General features: G+C 35.0%; 1 protein-coding gene across 1 annotated transcript in view; it reads left to right on the top strand.

Moving 5' to 3' along the window:
* The window catches only part of TINAG (tubulointerstitial nephritis antigen), an 84,372-nt gene that overhangs the window by 31,272 nt on the left and 31,266 nt on the right, over nt 1-21,834 (top strand). The window contains exons 6-9 of the mRNA XM_077752880.1: nt 3,477-3,627; nt 5,719-5,899; nt 7,631-7,676; nt 11,527-11,653. Of these exons, the coding sequence (XP_077609006.1) occupies nt 3,477-3,627; nt 5,719-5,899; nt 7,631-7,676; nt 11,527-11,653 (505 nt within the window). The remainder of the gene's footprint in view (nt 1-3,476; nt 3,628-5,718; nt 5,900-7,630; nt 7,677-11,526; nt 11,654-21,834) is intronic.

Here is a 21,834-nt window from a genome sequence, read left to right as displayed (position 1 = left end):
TTTAGAATATTTAAATGTTAGCCTTTGGCCAATTTAAATAAAGTTTTATTCTGACCAGAGAAAGCGTTCTGAAGATTCTATAAATATCCATTTCACTCTGATTGGTCTTGATTTTTAGGGTGTAATTTTAAATGGAGAATAAATCAAAAGAACAATAAAGAAAAGTTTCCAAAACTTGTTTGTCCTTTGAGAGTTAAATCCAGATGATAAGAAGAGTATAAGATACCTCTTTATTCATAGTATTATGGGTAGTATTAATATGAACTTTCACATACCTATATAATTCTCCTATTCTTTTCTCTTTATATAATTTGCGGTACACTTAATTTTTAAACTAATGTAAGCAAACACTTCAGAACAAAATAATACTGGATTAAATAGGTTTTTTATCATTTTAGATAAAAGCAGATTTGTAGCTTCTGACTCTAAATTGATAAGAGTAGTTTCCAAATTAGCATTGCTGTTACTTCAAAAGTGTAAGGAATTCTTCTTTTATAGCTACTTTCATGTAAGTCCACAAGTCCAGTAAATCAATACTCAGATTAATTTCAAGATTTAGTCTCTAAATTATCCTCAAAGGAGTGTTAGTTAGATTCCAGCAAGTAACATTAGCCTAACATAATGTTGATGGGCTACCATCAAAGATCTTTATAAAGCTATGTTCTAGGCTTTGAAGGTGATTCCAAGAGTTGTAAAAGTATTGTAAAATAAGAACAGAGAAGCCAGCTCTGAATGATCATATTCCTTGGGCCATAAAAGTACTGATAAATTTGTCCAAGTATCGTTGCTTCATAGTATCAGCTAATTTATTCTAGAAATGATGCCTTTGGCCAAGCTTTCTTCTGAAGCGGCTCCATCCGTTATGTCTATGCTACTTCCTACTCTAAAACACATGCTCTCTGGATTTCTGATATTGTCCATGCTTGTTAGGGGGGACCTATTTGAGCCTTGTTTCACATGGCTGGAAAAAATATTTAATCAGATAAGTCTTTTATCATTTTATGTTCATGTGGTTAATGTATTACACCTCTTAGGCAATATGTAAGAATTTTGCTTTAAATTTAAGTTAGACCAGTATTTCTGAAGATGTCTTAGAAAAGATGTTAGTGGTTAAATAGTGAGAGTAATTTGCTAGGTTAATTTGGATGGTGTATTTTGGTGTTACCAGGTCCATAGAAGGCCAGGTTACAGCCCCATAGAAGGCCTCAGGCCAGGGCTGAATCTGGATTTGTCCCCCTACCTAATATACCAAAATACCAGAAAGAGGGTTTTTGACCCTTTTGTGGTTTCAGATGCAATGGTTTTATATCTTGTGGACTCAGTATGACAAGTCAAGCACATGTTATTTATTTATTTATTTATTCTTTCAAGTGTGTTAAGCATAGAGAAGAGTAAACTAGGTTCTCTTAAAGATCTAGAAAATTATGTCAGAAAATAGAGTTAAAATTAAAAAATTAATTTTTTAATTATGTCAGAAAATAGTTAAAATTAAAAACTATAAAATGGAATAAATAAGATATGTAAAAAAATATATATATAAAACAACAGTTATGCAGCCAATAAAATGCAAGCAAGATTCCGAAGCTGAAGAGGTGAAGGAGTTTGAAATAGGTTGATAACCTGTAACAGAGCAAATGTAGAGATAGAGTAACATAAGCAGGGCAAATGCTAGGGTATATCTCATGGGTAAAGGCAATAAAAGTTTTCAAAAGGAGGATGGAAACAATTTGCTGAACTGAGTCATTCTTAAGTCTGACTTATTTTAAGTATTTCAAGTTAATTTGGGTTAAACATTCACTGAGGTTCAGAAAGGTCTGTATAAGAGCAACATATTGTGTCCCCCTGGAATTCAAAATATTTATCTTTGAGTTGAAATCCACAGATTCACAGAGCTAGAAGGAAGCTGAGAGGTCACATTTGGCAAGTCTCTGGTTGTATAAAAGAGGCACAAATAGATAAAATTACTTACCCAATCTCAGAAGTGATCCTGGAAGCCAGGTTACTGACTCCTTGACTACTGTCATCAAAGTATTCTTTGAACTGGAGAATAGTTACAGTAACATTTTCAAATTTACATTTGATTCTGAACCCTTGTACTGAAAGTCAAAGCATCAAAAAAATTTCTGTTTTCTTTGACGAAATAGGAAATTATTTTCTTGAGAATAGCAGAGGTGATAGTAGAATGTCCTTTTCTCTTATGAAATTTATCCCATCACGGTAAGAGACGGGCTTTGAGAAAGAAGTAGGAGGTTATAGATTGAACAGATATTGAGCATTTAAAATGTGCCAGCAATTGCATTACGGAATTGTACATATGCTGTAGTTACATAAACTGTACCATGTACATACAGAAATATATATGTAAGTGAATTATTTAAAAATGAATTCTTTTAGAGTGATTCTAAATTAACACCTTGAGAAACTCCAGTATACAGATAAGTTTGATGAGCAAAAGCTATAGCACCTTCTGAGAAAATTGGATGAGAGCTTTCTGAGCTTTCTGAGAAAGCTTATGACTTTGTTGCCTTTAATTAAAAGTAACTAAGTTTAAATATCAAGAACAAACTCTACCAGCTATCCAAGAACAACAAAAATTTGTACCAAAATGACATCCGTTGCAATTGTCTCATGATCTCGTCACTCTTATTAGTTTATCGATGTAGCATAATTGAAATGATAATGGATTATAATTTTATCCAATGGAGGATTAATTTTTCTAGCCTATTATTCCATGAGGATATCATTATGATTTTTGTTCATCGCTGTAATTTCTAATACTTAGTTCAGTTCCTGTCACTGAGTAGGCAGCCAATAAATATGTGTTGGGAAAAGGAATGAACTGATTAACAACAACCATGCTAGGGAATTTTATATTGATATAAATTTATATCAAGTATAAATAAGGTGAGTTAGATATTGTATAAGATTTATATAAGTGTGGATTCACTTATGGATTGCCAAATGGTTAACCCAGATACCAGTTTAAAAACCAAGGACTCAATTTATTCCAATATATCATATTAACATGGATGGATTTCCAGTTAATATTTCCATAAGCTTTTCTGATGTCCTCAGTTTAGTTGCACTCATTTCAAAAGTTATATATTTATCCATGACTGTACATGGGGTAGAGGAGACATAAATGTGAGATAGGATTCTTGCCCTCAAGCAGTTGCACTTGAAAGATTCCTTAATGAAATTTCATAAGTATATAAAACATGAAAAGAACAAGGAATTAGAAAAGAACCAGGAACTACAAAATCTTTGAAGTTGATAAGACAATTGAGCAATACCAAAACTAGATAAAAATTATGACTGAACTTATGACCCATGAGTTTGCTGGAGTGCATGATGCATTAAGGACATTGGCCTTAATTTGAAATTATATAAGACTCTGATTCAAAAAGAAGGGCTATGTAAATTATTAAAAATGCCATGTGTCATTGGAATGTTAATCAATATTCTGTTTGAAACAGGTGTGGCAGCTGATCGAATAGCAATTCAGTCCAAAGGTCGATACACAGCTAATCTATCCCCTCAGAATTTGATCTCTTGCTGTGCCAAGAACCGTCATGGATGCAATAGTGGAAGCATCGATAGGGCTTGGTGGTTCCTGAGAAAACGTGGGTAAATAGCTGCCCAACATATGTTTGTAGGATTCTATGTGTTCTGATTGGGGTTAAAAGAAGGAAAAAAATGAAATTCAAGATTTTTACCAAAAAACATATGTGCTACATCTATATAAATGTATGTATTACATTTAAATATACACTGTATTTGGTATCTACTAAAATTGTAAGCTTTTGGAAGCAATTATTTGAAGAATGTATACATTTCCTGGCTAAATTAATAGCAAGATTCAAGTAAGCATTGTCTTCTTGTTGCTCTGAGCCAAATGGCTTTACTGAGTCCCCATGGGAATAGAGTAGTTGCTATTGCTAATACCTCTGCCAAGCCTTCTACCCAGGTAGACGGACAATGCCAGGTAAAAATTAGATTAAGAATGAGATGAATAAAAGTAATTTATCTTTGGGTTACTATCCCATTTGATCAGAAAAGGCAGGTTGTTTTTTTATGTATCTCACGTAATCTGATACCTGCTGCATCCTCAGGTTTCCTATATAAGAGATAATCTAGTTAAAAGCTAAGTTATCAAGGTAAGGACACTGCAGCTGAAAACTAGTAGTATACATATGTTTTGCTCACCTGTATTTTTATCATCCACTGAGTGCTCTAGGTCTGCTATAGAACATTGGGTGCTACAAAAGCGTGGGTGTCAATATTGATCCATGGCAATAAATGTCTTTAAGATTTTTTTTGTATATTTTGCTTAATAAGGTGGTGCTTAGAATGGACAGCTTGCGCTGATACCTTTTGGTATAGTGGTGCTTGACCGGCTTCTGTTTTATACTGTGACAAAAATTAGTAACTTTTAGAAGCTTAAAAATATACATGAACTTTGAGAACAAACTAAATCTTACTGTACTGGTCTGCTCAGGTTACCATAAGAAAATACCGTAGACTGGGAAGCTTAAACAAGAGCCATTTATTTCTCACAGTTAGGAGGCTAAAAAGTCCATGATCACGATATTAGCCTATCGAGTGGTGGGGAGAGCCCTCTTCCTAACTTGCCATTTTGTGTCCTCACATGGCAGAAAGAGGGAGCTAGTATCTCTTCCTCTTCTTATAAGGGCACTAAATCCAGTGCGAGGGCACCACCTTATAACTTCATTTAAAGCTAATTATATCCCAAAGTCCCCCTCTATATACCATCACACTTAGAATTAGGGCTTTAACACATGGATTTGGGGTGACACAATTCAATCCATAGCACTTATTATCCCAGAGTAATACATTTTATGCAAGAATTTTTTGAAGTCTTCATTGTCTTTAATGGCTTTACTCTCATCATGTTTCTAGCTCAGATTCTCTTACTCTGTTGAACACTAATTTTTTTGAAGCATTCATATTTGATACTTCTATGGCTATTTCAAGCTAAATATATATCAAAGCAATTTTATTGTTTATTTTCCTTAAGAACTTCTTCTATATTCAATAAATTACATTAGTCTTGGTACCAAATAATTTGTGCTTTTTATTATGTTCAGTTTCAAAATTAGAAATAAAAATTATCTTCCTTATCTTTGTACAACGTATGCATCTGATAACTTTCTACTGAGTGTATACTATTTATCCCAAAATGAACCACATAAACATCATAATTTAAATCTTATGAGAAGGTATTTATAACTTCATAAAAACGTAAAGGCAAAAAACAGAAACAAAACAACTTTAATTCTAAAATGTACATAATTGATCATTATGCCCCATCTCAACATAATAAAATCATTGTCTTTTTCATATTAAGCTTGGCTCTTCTACGTTATAATTATAGATTGAAAATGAAGAAGTCCTTCCCCTATGAATATTACCATAGATTTTATTGATAGTAACTTTTCATCTTTAGGAAATTCTATACCATAGATAAATTATTAAAGTAGATTGAAACAAGATTTTTAAAATTATAACAAAGAAAAATGAAGGGGTAGGGAAGAGTGTAATATATTGAACTGGTGTATTAGAATTAATCAACACATTGAAAGTTACACATGTAAGTAATGAGGAAAATTTATAAATGTTTAAGTAAAATTGTACATAGATTCAATATTAGAACGTTTTCGTAAGTATGACTTTTACTTCTTTGCTTATTCCTCATAGACTGGTATCCCATGCATGCTATCCACTATTCAAGAACCAAAATGCTACCAATTATGGTTGTGCCATGGCGAGTAGGTCTGATGGGCGGGGAAAACGGCATGCCACAAAGCCATGTCCCAACAACATCGAGAAATCAAACAGGATCTACCAGTGTTCTCCCCCATACAGAGTCTCTTCCAATGTAAGTCTAAAGGGCAAGAATTAACAATGGTTAACTTTCTCAAAAATATATAGCTCTGTTGTTACAAAAACTATCTAAAAACTATTATATTCTAAAATAATGCTATGTTTTGAGGTATAATTTTTTATATTATTAACGCGTTCATTAAAAATTCTCAGATTTCTGATCTTTGTAATGTGAGCAGCAATAATGATTATATGATATATACTTCCATACTTGACAAATAAATGCTAAATCTAACCTTTTTTTTTCACTGACTTTTTTGTGGTCGTAGCTCATTGTATCAATCCTTTGTCTTACTCCACAAAATAACTGAAGTAGGCATAGCCAAAATGGGAACACGATTCCCTTAGATCCTAGTTTTTCATATTGAAAGCCTGGACAAATTTTACTACACCATATCAGTGTTACCCAGATAGGCTCATTTTCAGAATATCTGAAACTCCCGTGGCTTCTAGTTACTTGCAGACTACAGTTCAGTATTAATTTTAAGTTTATTTATTTAATATTTATTTATTTACACTTTATCTATCTATCTATCTATCTGTCTATCATCTATCTATCTATCTATCATCTACCTATAGAGTGAGGGGGGAAGAGGCAGAGAGGGAGAGGGAGAGAGAAAGAGAGAGAGAGAGAGAGAGAGAGGGAGAGAGAGAGGGAGAGAATCCCAGGCAGGCTCCTGCATCATCAGTGCAGAGCCTGACGCAGGGCTTAATCTCATGAACCATCAGATATGACCTGAGCTAAAATCAAGAGTCAGATGCATAACTGACTGAGCCATCCAGGCATCTCTACAGTTCAGTCTTCTTATCATGCCATATAAGTCTTCCATTATTTGGTTCTGATCTACTGCATTTACAGACTCTGTCCTGGCAACATCTACCCCTCCAACTGCTCCTAATGCTTCTGATGAACAGAATTACTGTCCGCTCCCTAAATATCATGCTCTTTCATGCTTCTCTACTTAGCCACGTGATGATCCCTCTGACCCAAGTGGTTATCCTACCTATTTCCTTCTGGTAAAATCCCACACATGTGTCAAGGTCCAGGTCAAACTCCTACATAAGATTCATTTCCCTTTTAGTTTGTACCCCCTGGGAACTTTGTGCTTATGTCTGTAGTGTAACTTATTATATCGTAACACAATTAGTTGTGCTATTCTCTGTCTACTCCACAAAATGTAAATCCCTTGAAGACAAGTACAGGGTCAGTATTTGTTACTGTCCTAGTTTTTGGTATAAACTCTGTGATCAGTGTGCACACATGAATAAATGCCCTGCCTTCTTGCTAAGTGCTGCATTACACAACATTAGTCAGTGCATAGAAATATTTATATACTGAGGTGCACTGAACTACCTCACTAAACACTCACCTGAGGTTGTTCCTGTGATCAAAATAGTGGATAAACTGATAAAGCATGATTTGAATTAATTATTTGTGACCACAAAAAGTTATTATTTTAAATAATTAAAAAATATTATTGGTAAAAATATTATTGGTAAATGTCAATAAAACACATGGTTGTGTCTTGTCTTTAGCAACTTGATCAAAGTGGTATTTCACATGTGAGTAATTCAAGGCATGAGTAAGAGTAATTATATGTAGTCAAGGCACACTGGATTGTAGAATTCTCAAGTTGGTTATATAACACATAGCGTTATATACCAAATAATAGGTTTAGTATGCTCTGATAGCAGTAATGATGTTCAGTGATGCTTCTTCTTTTAGGAAACTGAGATAATGAGAGAAATCATGCAAAATGGACCAGTTCAAGGTAAGATTGGCTAGAATATGATTGCATCTTTTTTCTTTCTTTAATAAACAGCATTACATGCAAAAGGAGATTAATAAAATAAAGAAAATTTTTACATTTAGAGTGTTCATAAAGGTTCAACAGTTCTAAGCTCAGTGCAATTATAGGATATATGCTCACTTAATCACTTCATTATTTGCCATTTCATTTTAAGAAGATAGAAACATTCATAAATTGAATTTCCAAATAATAGTGGCACATGTAAATGAAAGTCTGCTTGCTAAGTCTTTCCAAAAGTGATCATGGACCAAACAAGCAGTCAAACATGAAACACTAAGTGGTGGAGCTCTCTTAATTTTTCAGTCATATTTAAGTATTAAGTATTAGAAATTTTCTCATCTTTATTTCAAAGGGATTAGGTAATGGATTAAAAAATCAAGATTTAGCAGTAGAAAAATCTAAATCTTTTCCTTTTTCTATCAACTCAAAAGATATCAAAAAAGCCAGTGTGTTTTTGTGTTTTATAAAATGCCTTATGTTTTGATCAATTTTCTAAATGTGTTAGGGATAGTGAATTAACAGTAAATAAGAAAATAATACCCTGATTTACTTTGATTTTTGAGACAACATCTCTGAGACATAGTTCCTCTGATTCTCTATTTCATTTTGCACCAATGCAGTGGATGAAGATAAATTTACAGAGTATGTTCCCTGTGCTAAACACCGCCTGGAAAAGTATGGAAGAACAAACCTAGCAAGTTCTAAAATAGAAATTCAGGTTGTGAACACATGAAGATCTCCAAATATATTATCAGTGCAGTGGAATAAATCAAATAAATTTAAATTAACCAAAGTTAAATTTAAAACATTTGATATATACCTAAGGAATTATTGGCCAGCATCTGCTTTTGCATTAGAACTCAAGGCTGAATTCAGAATTCCACCTTTGACCCTTGCTGACCTAATGAGTATTAGTTCAACATCTAGCAGGAGGCCTGGCTTTTAAAGTTGTTTTGGAAGAATTTTTATTGATCATTATCACCACTTAATATTTATTGAGAAGCCAGAGCTTCCACTAAACATGTCCTGAATTTAATTCTAAAACTCCTGAGACCTTAGACAAAACATGAAACAAATGAGAGAGTTGTTTTTCCTTGTAATTATGTAAGTTTTATTGGCTTTTATAAGAGTGGGGAATTCATGGGTGATTTACATGCATGCTTCATTAAGTTGAGTTCTTGTGACAAATCTAAAAGGAGCACAGGCATTAGAACTCAAGGCTGAATTCAAAATTCCACCTTTGACCCTTGCTACTGAAATGACTTTGGGCAAGTTATTTAAGCTCTCTGCATCTTCAAATCACTATAGAAATGTTTCCAGTCTCTTTCTCTTTTAATCAGTCAGAAGAAATTTGGAACGTAATTCTTTAAAATTGAGAACACCTTAGGTTTTTTTTTAACGCTCAAGTATGTAAATATTCATGAATTTCACATAATGAATAAAAATAATCAAAAGTAAAAATCAAAATAAAACTGAAAATAGTAAAGTTGAAATTCAAATTATTGAATATCCGTTCAACAAATGTTTGTCAGGAACGTACCTCCTGACAGCCTGAGCCAGGAGCAGGAGATAGAGCTGAATCAAGGTGGGCCCCAACCTGTCCTTATACCTTGTTATAATTCCATGTACCAAGTTTGCTGCAGTTTTCCCAAAGTAAAATTGCACTACAGCAACTTATATAGTTTTATCTTTATGGGTTCATTAAGTCTGAAGGAAGGAGCCACTTTCAGGTTAATCGAGATGATCGCTCACCCATACTACTTCACTTGGCATTGTTTTTTAGTAGTGAAGTGTATATTTTATTTGTGGTACTTAGGGAGAGTTGAGAAGAGCTGAAGGGGTCAATGGTTCTATAGAAGAGAAAAACCACTAGCAGTATCTTCACATTTATATAAATGTTGGTTGATTCATCTTGCTGTAAATGCACATGTTCCCTGGTCTAACATATAGCATTTTCTCCTTTTTCACTACAAAAGAATGTAAAAGGCAATAGAATGCTGAATAAATAATAACATGTGCATTCCTCTAAAATCTAAAGAGTTGCCAATAATTTCAGAGAAAAAATAAGATCTGCATTGTCGTAGACTCTAAGTCTAAAGTTCTCTCTTGGCCAGCAAGAGAGTGGATGCGGGATTAAAAGTGAGAGATGGCTAATGTCCGGTAAAAGACAAGAGTCCCAAATAAGGGTTCTTGCTCCATAATTATTAAAATCAGAAGGCTTACAAATATGATGGGCATGCACAAAGAGACAATGAATTGGTGAACATAAACTCATGGGTATGAAGGAAAGGGGGTTTTGAAGATATACAGTGTTTGGGGTTTGGGTCCATGTAAAACAAATTCCTGGAGCAGGGCAGATGGGCAGATGGTGGCAGACAGGAGGCGCCGAGCCAGGTCTATTTACCTTAGCTAGCCTAGGGGATAGGGCAAATAATCTCAGAGTTAACAAGTCACCTTTTCTTTTGTTAATCAGCTCCATTCAGAGCAACAGCACCTGCAGCACAGGTGTTTGTAGCCCTATTTACCTGTTTACCTAATTAGGTCCTTCCTGTGAAAGCAGCTTTCTGCTATAGTACTAAATTGGGGCGCACTTTTGCCCTGAATGCTTAATCTTGTTTATATCATATACCTGGGTATTGGGGCCTTTTCCCCTCCCTGTTATGGGGGCCTCAGTCCCCCTTACCTGACCTTATACATCTAATCTTGTTTACCCAAACTCAGGTGTGAACATCCTCTGGCTTTGTATTTCTTTATGCCTTGTTAACCCATTGGTGTAAGCCGGGGGAATTCCTAAGTTTATTCCCCACACTGCATCAAGTACAGTTTTATAAATTCTTAAAATCCCATGGGAATGCATTTTAAAGCAGATAAAGAAGAGTTAAACTCTTTTGAGAATATTTAAACAGCATCAGAAAAGGCATGAAACATTAAAAAAAGAAATAAAAGGGAACATTAGAAAGTTGTATTTGACTTTGGAGTCAAAGCTTCATTTTCAGATCTATCAAATGCTTGTGACCTTAGTTTTTATTTTATTTAAAAAGCATGTCAAACTAATATAGACAAGCATTGTGCACTTATCAACATATACTTATCTAGTCCCAACCAAATATATTTTTAATTCATGTCTTCTAGAAGAGTAAAGTCTTCACCCTGAATTATCCTAGCCCTTCAACAAAGCAGCATCCGATACAGAAAAGAAGTAATCTAGGTGAGGGAATGAAGGAGAGCCTTATCAAGTATAAGCTCTTACTTTCTGAAGAATACAACAGTGGCTTAGCTCTTCAGAGCTGGGAGGATGAAATCTTGTCAGAGCATTCTTTTGCCAAGGGTTTGCTTTTTATTCAAACTCACCAAGGAAAGGTTTGTATTTACTTGGAAGGATTAAGGACAATTACTTTAAGCCCTGTTTGCTGGGTTCACCCTTCACTGCTAGCTTAATTGGAGTTTTAAGAGGCTCTTGGTGAGGCCCAAAGTTAATGGAGAAACAGCAATCACTAGCCAAGTGTACTGGGGCTTGTCTGCAAGGGTCTCAATTCCTGGAAATAGTGCTTCTGTCAATTAGGAATAGATGGTGTTTTAAAGGTATAATGTGTACTTAAGTAATATTCTAAATAGCTAAAAGCTGTTTTTATAAGAGAACCAAAAAAATACTGCAGTAATTAAGTAGGAAAGAAAATTAGACTGAATTGCCAAGTCCCTTCTTTAGACTCTCCTGGCAATTTAACCATTGATTGTTCTGTGAGAATTTCTAGAGGTTTTTAAAGAGAATTGTTAAAAACTGTTGCATTTATTTTGTTGGGTTTTATTTTAGCCATAATGCAAGTCCATGAGGATTTCTTCCATTATAAAACAGGGATATATAGACATATTACCAAAAAACCCAATGAAGAATCAGGACAATATCGAAAGCTACAGACACATGCCATCAAACTGACTGGGTAAGGCAATTCCTTAAAAATCTTCATTTAATGCTTTTGGACAATGAACCTGAAAATAAGTGTATATAGTGCATACAGGTACCAGAATTCACCTTGGTATGAGAGATTTCCATACAGATTAAAAATTATCCAAACCTTGGCACTATTTACTTGTTATTTAAAAGTCCAAGTAAGGGGTCACTCATTCAGCTGGGAAAGATGACCATTTCCTGTCTCATTTGTGAATGTGTTCTAAAAATCTCTTTGAAAGGCAAGGGAAATATATTATTGGAACAAATTCTGTATATGGCATAAGCAAAGGAAGGGTACAAATCCGAGGTATATTAGGATTTGGGGAGATGGTTTTAGATGGAATTACAAATGCTAGTGATTAAGCGGAAAGAAAGACTAGGGTCACCTTTAATTCAGTACAAAATTATTTTTTTACATTTATCTATTTAGAGAGAGAGAGAAGGAGAGAGAGAGTGGAAGAGGGGCATAGAGAAAGGGAGACAGAGAGAATCCCAATCAGGATCCTCATTGTCAGAATCCCACACGTGGATAAAACCTGTAAACTGTGAGATCATGACCCAATCAAGAGTTGGACGCTTAACCCACTGAGGCACCCAGCCACTCCCCAAATTATTTTTTATATGTATCTGAGATTTGTAGAAATTATGCTTTCCAATTTGAGAGTAAAACATCTCCACCAAGGCAAAAGATTACTTCAAGATTTGGTTGCATTTCAAAAGTAAGTAATTTTACAAATGGACCCTACTCAAAAGGAGTGTGGTCCTCTTAGACCACTTTCCCTAGTGACGTCTCCAACTCATTCTGATTCTGCCTCATCTTTAAGCTCTTTCTCATGTCTCACTCCAGTTCAGATGAAACGCTACAGGAAAGGTTTTTTGTGTCTTTTTCTTTCGTTTCCATCCAAACCCTTACTTTTCTCATTTTGCCATCACAGTAAATGACTTTATTCCCGTTGAACATGTTCTTCCTGTCTAAATTTGATTAAGCCTGCACAAAAACAACCTCAGCTACAACCACATCACCACCTCCTTCTTACTGATCTTTGAAATGTTCCATCACTTGTAAGGACTGTAGACAAGTTATCTTCTGTGATGTCTCTTTGTCATCTCTCCTTTATTTTAAATACTCTTATAATTCAATTACAAAATTACCATACTTCTTTGAATCTATGATACTACTATTTTATGACTTGCCTTCATTTCAGGGATGTGAAAATATGTGCAGCTTAGAGTTGAAATATATGGCATTTCATATTAATATAGGCTATTAAGAAACTAATGTTGGGGGGGAAATCTAAAGATAATTTCACCATCTGGAGATAACTTTTCTTGAGAGTGTGGAGTTTTTTTATGTTCCTCCTAGGTGTGTGTGTGTGTATATGTGTGGGTGTGTGCGTGTGTGTAGAGAAAGGGGGTGAGAGAGGGCGAGAGGGAAGGAGAAGGAGAGAGAGAGGTGACTAGATAATTAAATGTATTTCAGAAGAAAATGAGATAGGGAAGTACTTAAAATTTTATGACAAAATGTCAGAACTTTGCAGATGTTATTCCAGGGTTTTGGCGTTGAGTTTTTCTGCAGAAAATCTCTGGCTAACCCGTTGTTTTTGTCTCCTTCTAAGTGACATGACTTTTTCTACTAAAATATTCATACTGACTTTGTTTCTTTTTTCCTTGAATTAAATATGTTCATTTTTTAAAGTACATATTAGACATACATTGGATCTTCTATATCTCCTAAATAACATATTCTATTTTTTTGTGTGTATGATTCCTTTCTATATTGTCTATCTTTGAACATTTATTGTATTTGGTGTTCATTGTCCAAATGACTCTCATCTTTGAAATGTTGTTTTGCTTTTTTTTAACTTTCTCTTGGGGCACCTGGGTGTCCGACTTCAGGTCAGGTCATGATCTCGTGCTTTGTGATTTTGAGCCCTGCATCAGGTTCACTGCTGTCAGCCTGTCAGCACAGAACCCACTTCTGATCCTCTGTCCCTTTCTCTCTACCTCTCCCCAGCTTGCACTCTCTCAAAAATAAACAAATGTCAAAATATTTTTTTCTTTGTCTTTTGATTGTCTTTCAAGGTTTTATGAGCAACAAGTTAAAAGAGTTCATGTCTGTAATTTCTTTGAGTCTACGTCTGACTTCTCTAGTTATTTTGAATAATTCCTTTTGAGCTGTATATTCTTCATGACCTTTCCCCACCTTCTTTTTAAAAATTTAATCTTGAATCTATGCATTTCACTCTCTGTCACTTCCTCTTTTTCTGGTCCATTCTTTCTACTCTGACCTCAGTAGTTCCTCAGTCCCATACATACTCTCAATGACTCATGCCATTCAATCTGGCCACTATTTAACAGTCCTTCTTGATGCGGAATTTCCTTCCTTATTTAGTTTAAGATGCTATGGTAAATCACTAAACTCAGTCCCACACCCTGGAATCCTCTGCCCCTGCTTCATTCATTAAACTAGTTTAGCAAAATCTCAACCCTGGTGAAATTCGAATCCCTGCTTCATTCATTAAACTAGCTTAGCAAATTCTCAACCCTGGTAAAATTCTAATTGGCTGTTCAAAAAATTTGTGTTTATGTATTTATTTTTTAATCCCAGTACTGTTAATATACAGTGTTATACTAGTTTCAGGTGTATAATATAGTGATTCAATAATTCTGTACTACTGCATAGAACTGTACAGTACTGTAATTCTGTACTACTCAGTGCTCATCATGATACATTTATTCTTAATCCCTGTCTCTTATTTCACCCACCTCCTCACCTCCTTCCCCTCTGGTAATCACCAATTCTCTATATTTAAGAGTCTATTTTTTGTCTCTTTTTTCTTTCATTATTTGTTATGTTTTTTAAACTCCAAATATGTATGAAATCATATGGCATTTGTCTCTCAGACTTAGTTCACTTAACATTATACCTCTAGCTCCATCAGTAGCAAACGGCAACATCGTCATTCTTTTTTATAGCTGAATAATATCCCATTGTGTGTGTGTGTGTACGTGTGTGTGTTTGTGTGTGTGTGTGTGTGTATACACTGATGCATGCACACCTTCTTTATCTATTCATCTATTGTTGGACACTTGGGCTGCTTCCATTTCTTAGTTATTGTATGAGGCTACAGTAAGCACAGGGGTGCCTATATCTTTTCAAATTAATGATTTCATATTACTTGAGTATATAGCCAGTAGTGGAATTACTGAATCATATGGTAATTCTAATTTTAATTTTTTGAGGAAACTCCATACTGTTTTCCACAGTGGCTGCCCCAGTTTGCATTCCCACCAACAGTTCCTTCTTCTCCACATTCTCACCAGCACTTGTTGTTCCTTGTGTTTTTTATTTTAGCCATTGTGACACGTGTGAGGTGATATTTTCTTGTGGTACTGATTTGTATTTTCCCAATGATGAGGGATGTTGAGCATCTTTTCATGTGTCTTTTGACCATCTGGTTGTCTTTTTTAGAAGGTTTCACTTTAATTTATAACCACAAATTTCAAGTAGCTATTTAATACTACCAAACAATCATATTTTGGTTTCCATTCTGCTTACTGCTCCTCCCTTCAGTTGATTATCTCAAAACTTTCCCTTTTTTCTTGGATTCCCAATACCACACCCTTGTGTTCTTATCCCATAATCCTGAATTCTATTTCACCAAAAAAGATTAAAGCAATCTGAGAACAACCTCAGTATCACAGATACCACATACCCACATAGCTTCTCTTACACTCTTTCTTCCCACCACTTGCATAGATAATTTTCCTACCTCATTAGCTCTTGCTATAGGGTAGACCCCAGATCCTTTCCACTATTGATATGCAGAAGCAATTTTCCCTATTTTTCTCTGTAATAAAAAAATTATTGCTTTCACCATACAAGCACACCATTATTTCTCAGATATTATGAGAACAATTACTTTCAAAATTATCTGGATTCATTTTCTTCAGTTCTTCTCTGCTAATGTTTTCTTAAACCTCACCATAAATTTTTCATTCCCCTACTCTTCTTCACAAAACTACTTATTGTAAGTTTACCACAGCTTTCTCATTGCTATAAATATAAGTCAAAATACAGACTTGCCCATTTCCTCCTTCTGGTTTTTCTTTACTGGCTGTGACTGTTCAGTCAACTTCAGCTAGTTTTTCCCTCATGTACGTCTATCCTTCTTACTGTTGCAATGTCCCAGGCTCATTTCTTGGTCCTTTTCTCTCTTCTATCCTCAGTCATTCTCTTACCAGTCTCTGATAATGGTTCTAAGTACCATCTAAGTATGTCACCAACTGAATTGATATCTCCAGTCCAGATCTCTCTCCTGAACTCCAGACTCTTACATTCCATGGTCTACTTAACATCCCTACCTAGATCCTTAATAAATGATTCAAATTCAGCACTTCTAAAAGTGAACTCCCAATCTTTCCCTTTCTACTTTTTAACAGTATATATTATCTGTCATCATCTGTCATCTATTGATGACAATAACATCTTTCTATATGCTCTGGCTGGAAACCCTGGAATTCTTGGAATTATCTTTTATTCCTTTCCTTGCAACTCACTTCAAACTTCAGAAACTCTGTTGGCTCTTCCAACTTATATCTAGAATCCAACCACTTTTTATTGTCTGAACTACCACCAGCCTTGCTTGAACCACCATTACTCATTATTTTGTATATGGATCTTCCTGCACTTACCTTTGTCCTCAACAGTGTATTATCAATAGAGAAATATTCCTTTTAGAACATTAGTCAGGTCTCATCATTCCATTGCTCAGAACTCTATAATTTTCCCATTTCCCACAGAGTGAAAACCAAGGTCTTTACAAAGGTCTGCTTGATCTGAGGACTCCCCCATTTGCCTGCCAACACCCTCCTCAACTTTCTTATCTCAATTTCTGTTAATCTGTACCTTATTCTTCCTGATCTGGTATCCTTTAATGTTTCAGGAATTCACACCCCATCTCTCTCTCTCTGCCTAAAATGCTTTTTATCATTTGTTTCTATGTCACCATCTACTCTTTGCTTAGATCTCGTCTTCTTAGTGTGGCTTCCTGACTGTCCTATTCAATGCTGTTACCTGCTTTCTCCTCTAGCAATTCTGATTCCCTTTCCTTAATGTATTTATTTATTTTTATAACAATGATCACTTTCTAATGTACTATTTAACTTAATTAGCTTTTTGTGTGGATTGTGATCTCTCTGTCTCCCCTCTCTGAAACTCCATGAGAGGAGGTGTCTATATTATTCGTCACTGTTGTCAAAACACCTAATACAGTGCTGACCCATAATGCATTTAATGCTTTTTCTCTTCAGAGAATGAATATTTTACCTTATGGTCAATGCTAGTTCTTGTTCAGTCCTCATCTTTAAATGAAGCAGGTCTTTATCAAGAAATAGAGTGAGGAGAAGTTGGAGGAAAGAGCTGAGGCACTCATCTGCTTTAAACTGAAGTTTGTAATTCTTGGGCCCATGCTCATCAAATCAACTCTGTCCTTAGTCCACAGCCCAGAGAGTTTGGTGGGACTCATAATAAATCCCTTGCAAATATTTTTGCTGCCATATGCTACTCTTTGACTTTATTTTTGCTTCATCTTGCTCTATCTTTCAACCACTGTCTCTGGCGAATTGTCCAGGACATCAGCAGCCCATTGAGCTTCCAAAGTGATTTCTTGTTGAGCTGACTTCCCATGGGTATAATGGGAAGGGACTGAAATAGTGTGATTGCCATGGCCTGACCATGGCCCTCATTATAAAGGTCTTGAGAGGTATTCCTAGACTGTCTGCATTCTTTTAAGGGGAAAATCTACTTGTTAATGTATGGAGATGAACTGGAGGATTGTGGCAAGTGTTGTTGCTCAGTATCTGCTCTTGTTTGGGTACAGAACAAAATGTGTTTTTTCATTATTACTCAAAATTGTTATTCGGAATTATAGCTGTTTGGCTCACTAAAGATAGAAAGTTGTTAATGAGATTTAAAAGTCTGTTTCTGTCTATTTTGTTTTTTATTCCTAATTATTGAATGACTTTTCAGGAAGGCAAATGGCATATAAACGACTTTGTACTTTCACTATAACTAGAAATTCAGCTTTGCTTGAGTTCCATTTGCCTTTGGTTTGAAAGTCATATTCCTTCTAAACCTCTCCTTCCTATGTTTTCATTAATAATTTTTGTCTTTTCTAGTGATGTTCTTGATTTGGAAAATTTTCCATAGTACATATTTGGTGATTGAAGTGATGTTTATTCTCACTTAGAGAACTCTGAAAATGCCAACACTTATGCAAAGCCTTTCTTGATTTATTGGAGCTGATCACTTATCTTCTCTACTCTCTATTTAGCCATGCTGGTCATGTTTTCTTCATTCTACTCTTAAATTTGTTCATGCTAGGGTTGAACAAGATATAAATGTGTTTGTATTTAATTACACAGACACGGTTTGTGTATCTTCCATGTTCAGTATGTCAGTTGCAGTAATGTGTTCACTTTCATAAACTCCTAGGAAATTGAGACCTTTATAAATTTCCCTCATGTGTGTGGCAATTAGCAAGGCTCATTCTGCTAGTCGGCAAATTGCTTTTTGAGAATATGTTTATTTTTCAGAAATATTTCAGGTCACCTGGGCATTGTTAGGTACCCTGGAGCAGTAGATTTTAATTCATTTCTCCATTAGTAATTCCTGATCGTAATTACTGCATTCAGAAAATTAATGCATCAGTGAATTAGAGAGTAATTAAATAGCCCAAGTAAGTTAATGTTCCTTATCAGAGAGCTTAATATTCTCCTATGAAGTACCTTACAAATATATCACAACAAATTCTGTTTCCTGCCCTTTCTGTAGAAGACAAAGCTATTAGATTTAACTTACTTGAACAAATGAATTTAAGCTTCTATCAAGTACCCAGCTCTAGGGAATACAAGGAGGATTAACACATAGTCCTGCTCTTACGGAGTTTAAGGAAGTAGACACATTCATGATTGACTCTAGCATAAGATAATAAAAGCTATATATTTCTATATATATAAGCAAAGAATTGTTGTAGGTAGAAAAACAATTGTAATGCCTTCCTTTGCTCCTAATAATCTTATTTTACTCTTCTCTCTTTCCAAAACATCCGTTCACTTCTATTATGGATACTATGTTGTTTAATGATTTAATTGAATAAAAAATACCATGTGTTATTTCACCTTTAGAGAAGTTAAAATGTGGTGTGTGTGTGTGTGTGTGTATGTGTGTGTGTGTGTAGTATTTGAGATTTTTTTTTTTAATCCTGACCAGTGTTCTCTAGATTATGGTCTTATTCCACATCTACATATCATTAGAGTAACTTATGTCTCAAAGGTTCTGAGCTTTCTTTAATTTGTCAGTACTAACTTGATAAAGTAGTGCAGTTATCATATGATCTCAAGAATTAACACTAGAACTAAAATTTTAAAAATATCCAGGAGTTATAAATTTTAGAAAATTAAAGGAAATAATTGGGATAAAAACACTGACTCTTCCTCATATTGTCATCCTGCCTATGGGACAGAATTTTACCGAAGATACAGTAGTCTATATGTCACCAAAAGAGAATGATAAAATAATTCTAGGATATATTTTGCCATTGTTGGATAATGTCTTATGTGAAAGTTTTCAACAAATATTCAACAAATATTTATTGAGTACCTGAATGTTCTAGGAATTATTTTAGGTGCTAGCAATATATCAGTAGACACAGATCTTGATCCTCATTTAACTAATAGTCTACTAATTGACATATAGCTATTAGGCAAAAAAAAATGTATTTTGGTGCTAAACTCGTGTGTGTGTGTGTGTGTGTGTGTGTGTGTGTGTGTCTGGGTTCAATTGTTTTTTTGTTTTTGTTTTTTGAGGTCTTCTCATTTGCAATACTTTGGATGGATATAGGGGGCAAAACATTAAGCGAAGTAAGTCAGAGAAAGAGAAATACCATATAATTTCACTCATATGTGGAATTTAAGAAACAAAACAAGGAAACAGAGACAAACAACAAGAGACCAAACTCTGAAATACGGAAAACAAACTGGGGGTTACCAGAGGAGAGCTTGGAGGGGGACAGGTGAAATAGATAAAGGGGATAAAGAATACGTTTAGTGTATGAGCACTGAGTAATGTATAGAATTGTTGTGTCATTATATTTTACATCTGAAACTAATATAACACTGTTAATTATGGTTAAATTAAAAATTCACGGGGCGCCTGGGTGGCTTAGTCGGTTAAGCGTCCGACTTTCACTTGGGTCATGATCTCGCGGTTCGTGGGTTCAAGCCCCGCGTCGGGCTCTGTGCTGACTGCCAGCTCAGAGCCTGGAGCCTGTTTCAGTCTGTGACTCCCTCTCTCTCTGACCCTCCCCTGCTCGCGCTGTCTCTCTCTCTCTCCTAGAAATAAATTAAAAAAAAAATTCATATCAACTTTTTTACTTAAAAAATATTCTATAGTAACTCAGAGTGAAAGGAAACAAATTTTGCAAAGTAGAAGTTGAAAGAAAAGCAAACATTACCACAATCCAAGAATAGATTGAAAAATAACAAAAGTGGTCTGCAAGTAGATTGTCAATGATAACTTCAAGTATTTTTAATTAAATTGAGCACATAAGAAATGATGCAAAATGATAGAAATTGGGCATATTTCCCAATTTCTGTGGGAAATATCTGTGAAGATATCTGTGAAGATATCTGAATATATCTTTATCTGTGAAGATATCTCATATCTGTGAAGATATCTCATATGAGTGAATTCTCAAAAAATCAAGTCAGAGCTTTTTGTAAACTTTGATGCAAATTCATTATATGACTTAAATTGGGTACAAATAGAATGCTTTCTAAATTTCTCTTTTCTATATATTCAATAAATATTAAAAGAGATTCCATATTATTCCTGATACTGTGCTGAATAGTAGACACAGTGAGAAGAAAAAAAACAAAACAAAACACTTCTTGCCTTCACACTACAAGCAGATATTAAACAAAAGCCCATATGATAAATTTTACAAATGCAGGATAGAAAGCTGTAAGAGAACTTACAATGCTTGAATAGACTTGAAGATCTGAGAAATGTGTCTGAGGCAGAAATGTCTGAGCTGAGATGTATGGGTTGAATAGAGCTAGGCTAACGGGCAACTTGTAAAAAGGCGCTACGATCAGTAGGACACAAAACATTATATAAACACAAAGAAAGTCATGTTTGCTCATTCTCAGAAGGCAGGGATTTGTAGCCTGCTTTACAGAATGTAGTCAAGTATGTTAAGTATTTGGTTAAGGATCTTGAGCTTTGGGAGGTCACTGAAGTGTTTTAAATAGGAAGGTGGTATTATTTTTCTTTGTATTTTTTTAAAGATTGCTTTGACTATAAAGAATATGGTAGAAAATGGCAAATTGTAGTAAGCCAAGTAAAAGATAACAGTGTGGACTTGATAAGGTGGTGGAGGAGTTAGAGAGACATAAATGGATCCAGGAACACTTAAGGAGAGGGGCGCATGGGTGGCTTAGTCGGTTAAACATCTGACTTCAGCTCAGGTGATAATCTCGCGGTCCATGATTTGGAGCCTGCTTCGAGCTCTGTGCTTACAGCCCATAGAGAGGCTGGAACCTGCTTCGGATTCTGTGTCTCCCTCTCTCTCTGCCTCTCTCCGCCTCTCTCCCACTTGCACTGTCTCTCTCTCTCTGAAAAATAAATAAACATTAAAAAATTTAAAAATAATATTTAAGAGGAAAAGATGGCAGGTGTGATATAGTTTTGTAATAGAACATGGGCAGTGAAATGGGGATGGAGTTCACTATTGGGCCTGATGATTCTGAGGTGTCTTTAAGAAATAAATATGCAGATAGACATCAGAGAAGCAGATATACTGATCTCAAGGTCATAGGAAAGACTACACCATGGGAAAATCCAATATTTAATGACTGGCTAGAAAATGATGATTCTACAAAGAAAGAAAGGGAGAGGCTAGCACATTTTTTTAAATCTTTTTGTTTGCTTGTTAAAATATATCCGAGAAAGCTATAAAGCTGTAAGAATTGGAATCCAGAGTAAGTGAGGACATGGTCTTAGAAAGAGACTGAGTGGTGGCAACCCTCTTGTATCAGGAAAGAAGGTGGAGAGTCTGAGGTTAAATGAAACTGTTTTTTAGCATTTAAGGTAGTGGTAAATTGAGG

The sequence above is a fragment of the Crocuta crocuta genome, unplaced genomic scaffold (assembly GCF_008692635.1).
Source record: "Crocuta crocuta isolate KB4526 unplaced genomic scaffold, BGI_CrCroc_1.0 scaffold525, whole genome shotgun sequence".
NCBI lineage: Eukaryota > Metazoa > Chordata > Mammalia > Carnivora > Hyaenidae > Crocuta > Crocuta crocuta.
This window is presented reverse-complemented; position numbering and strand designations above follow the sequence as displayed.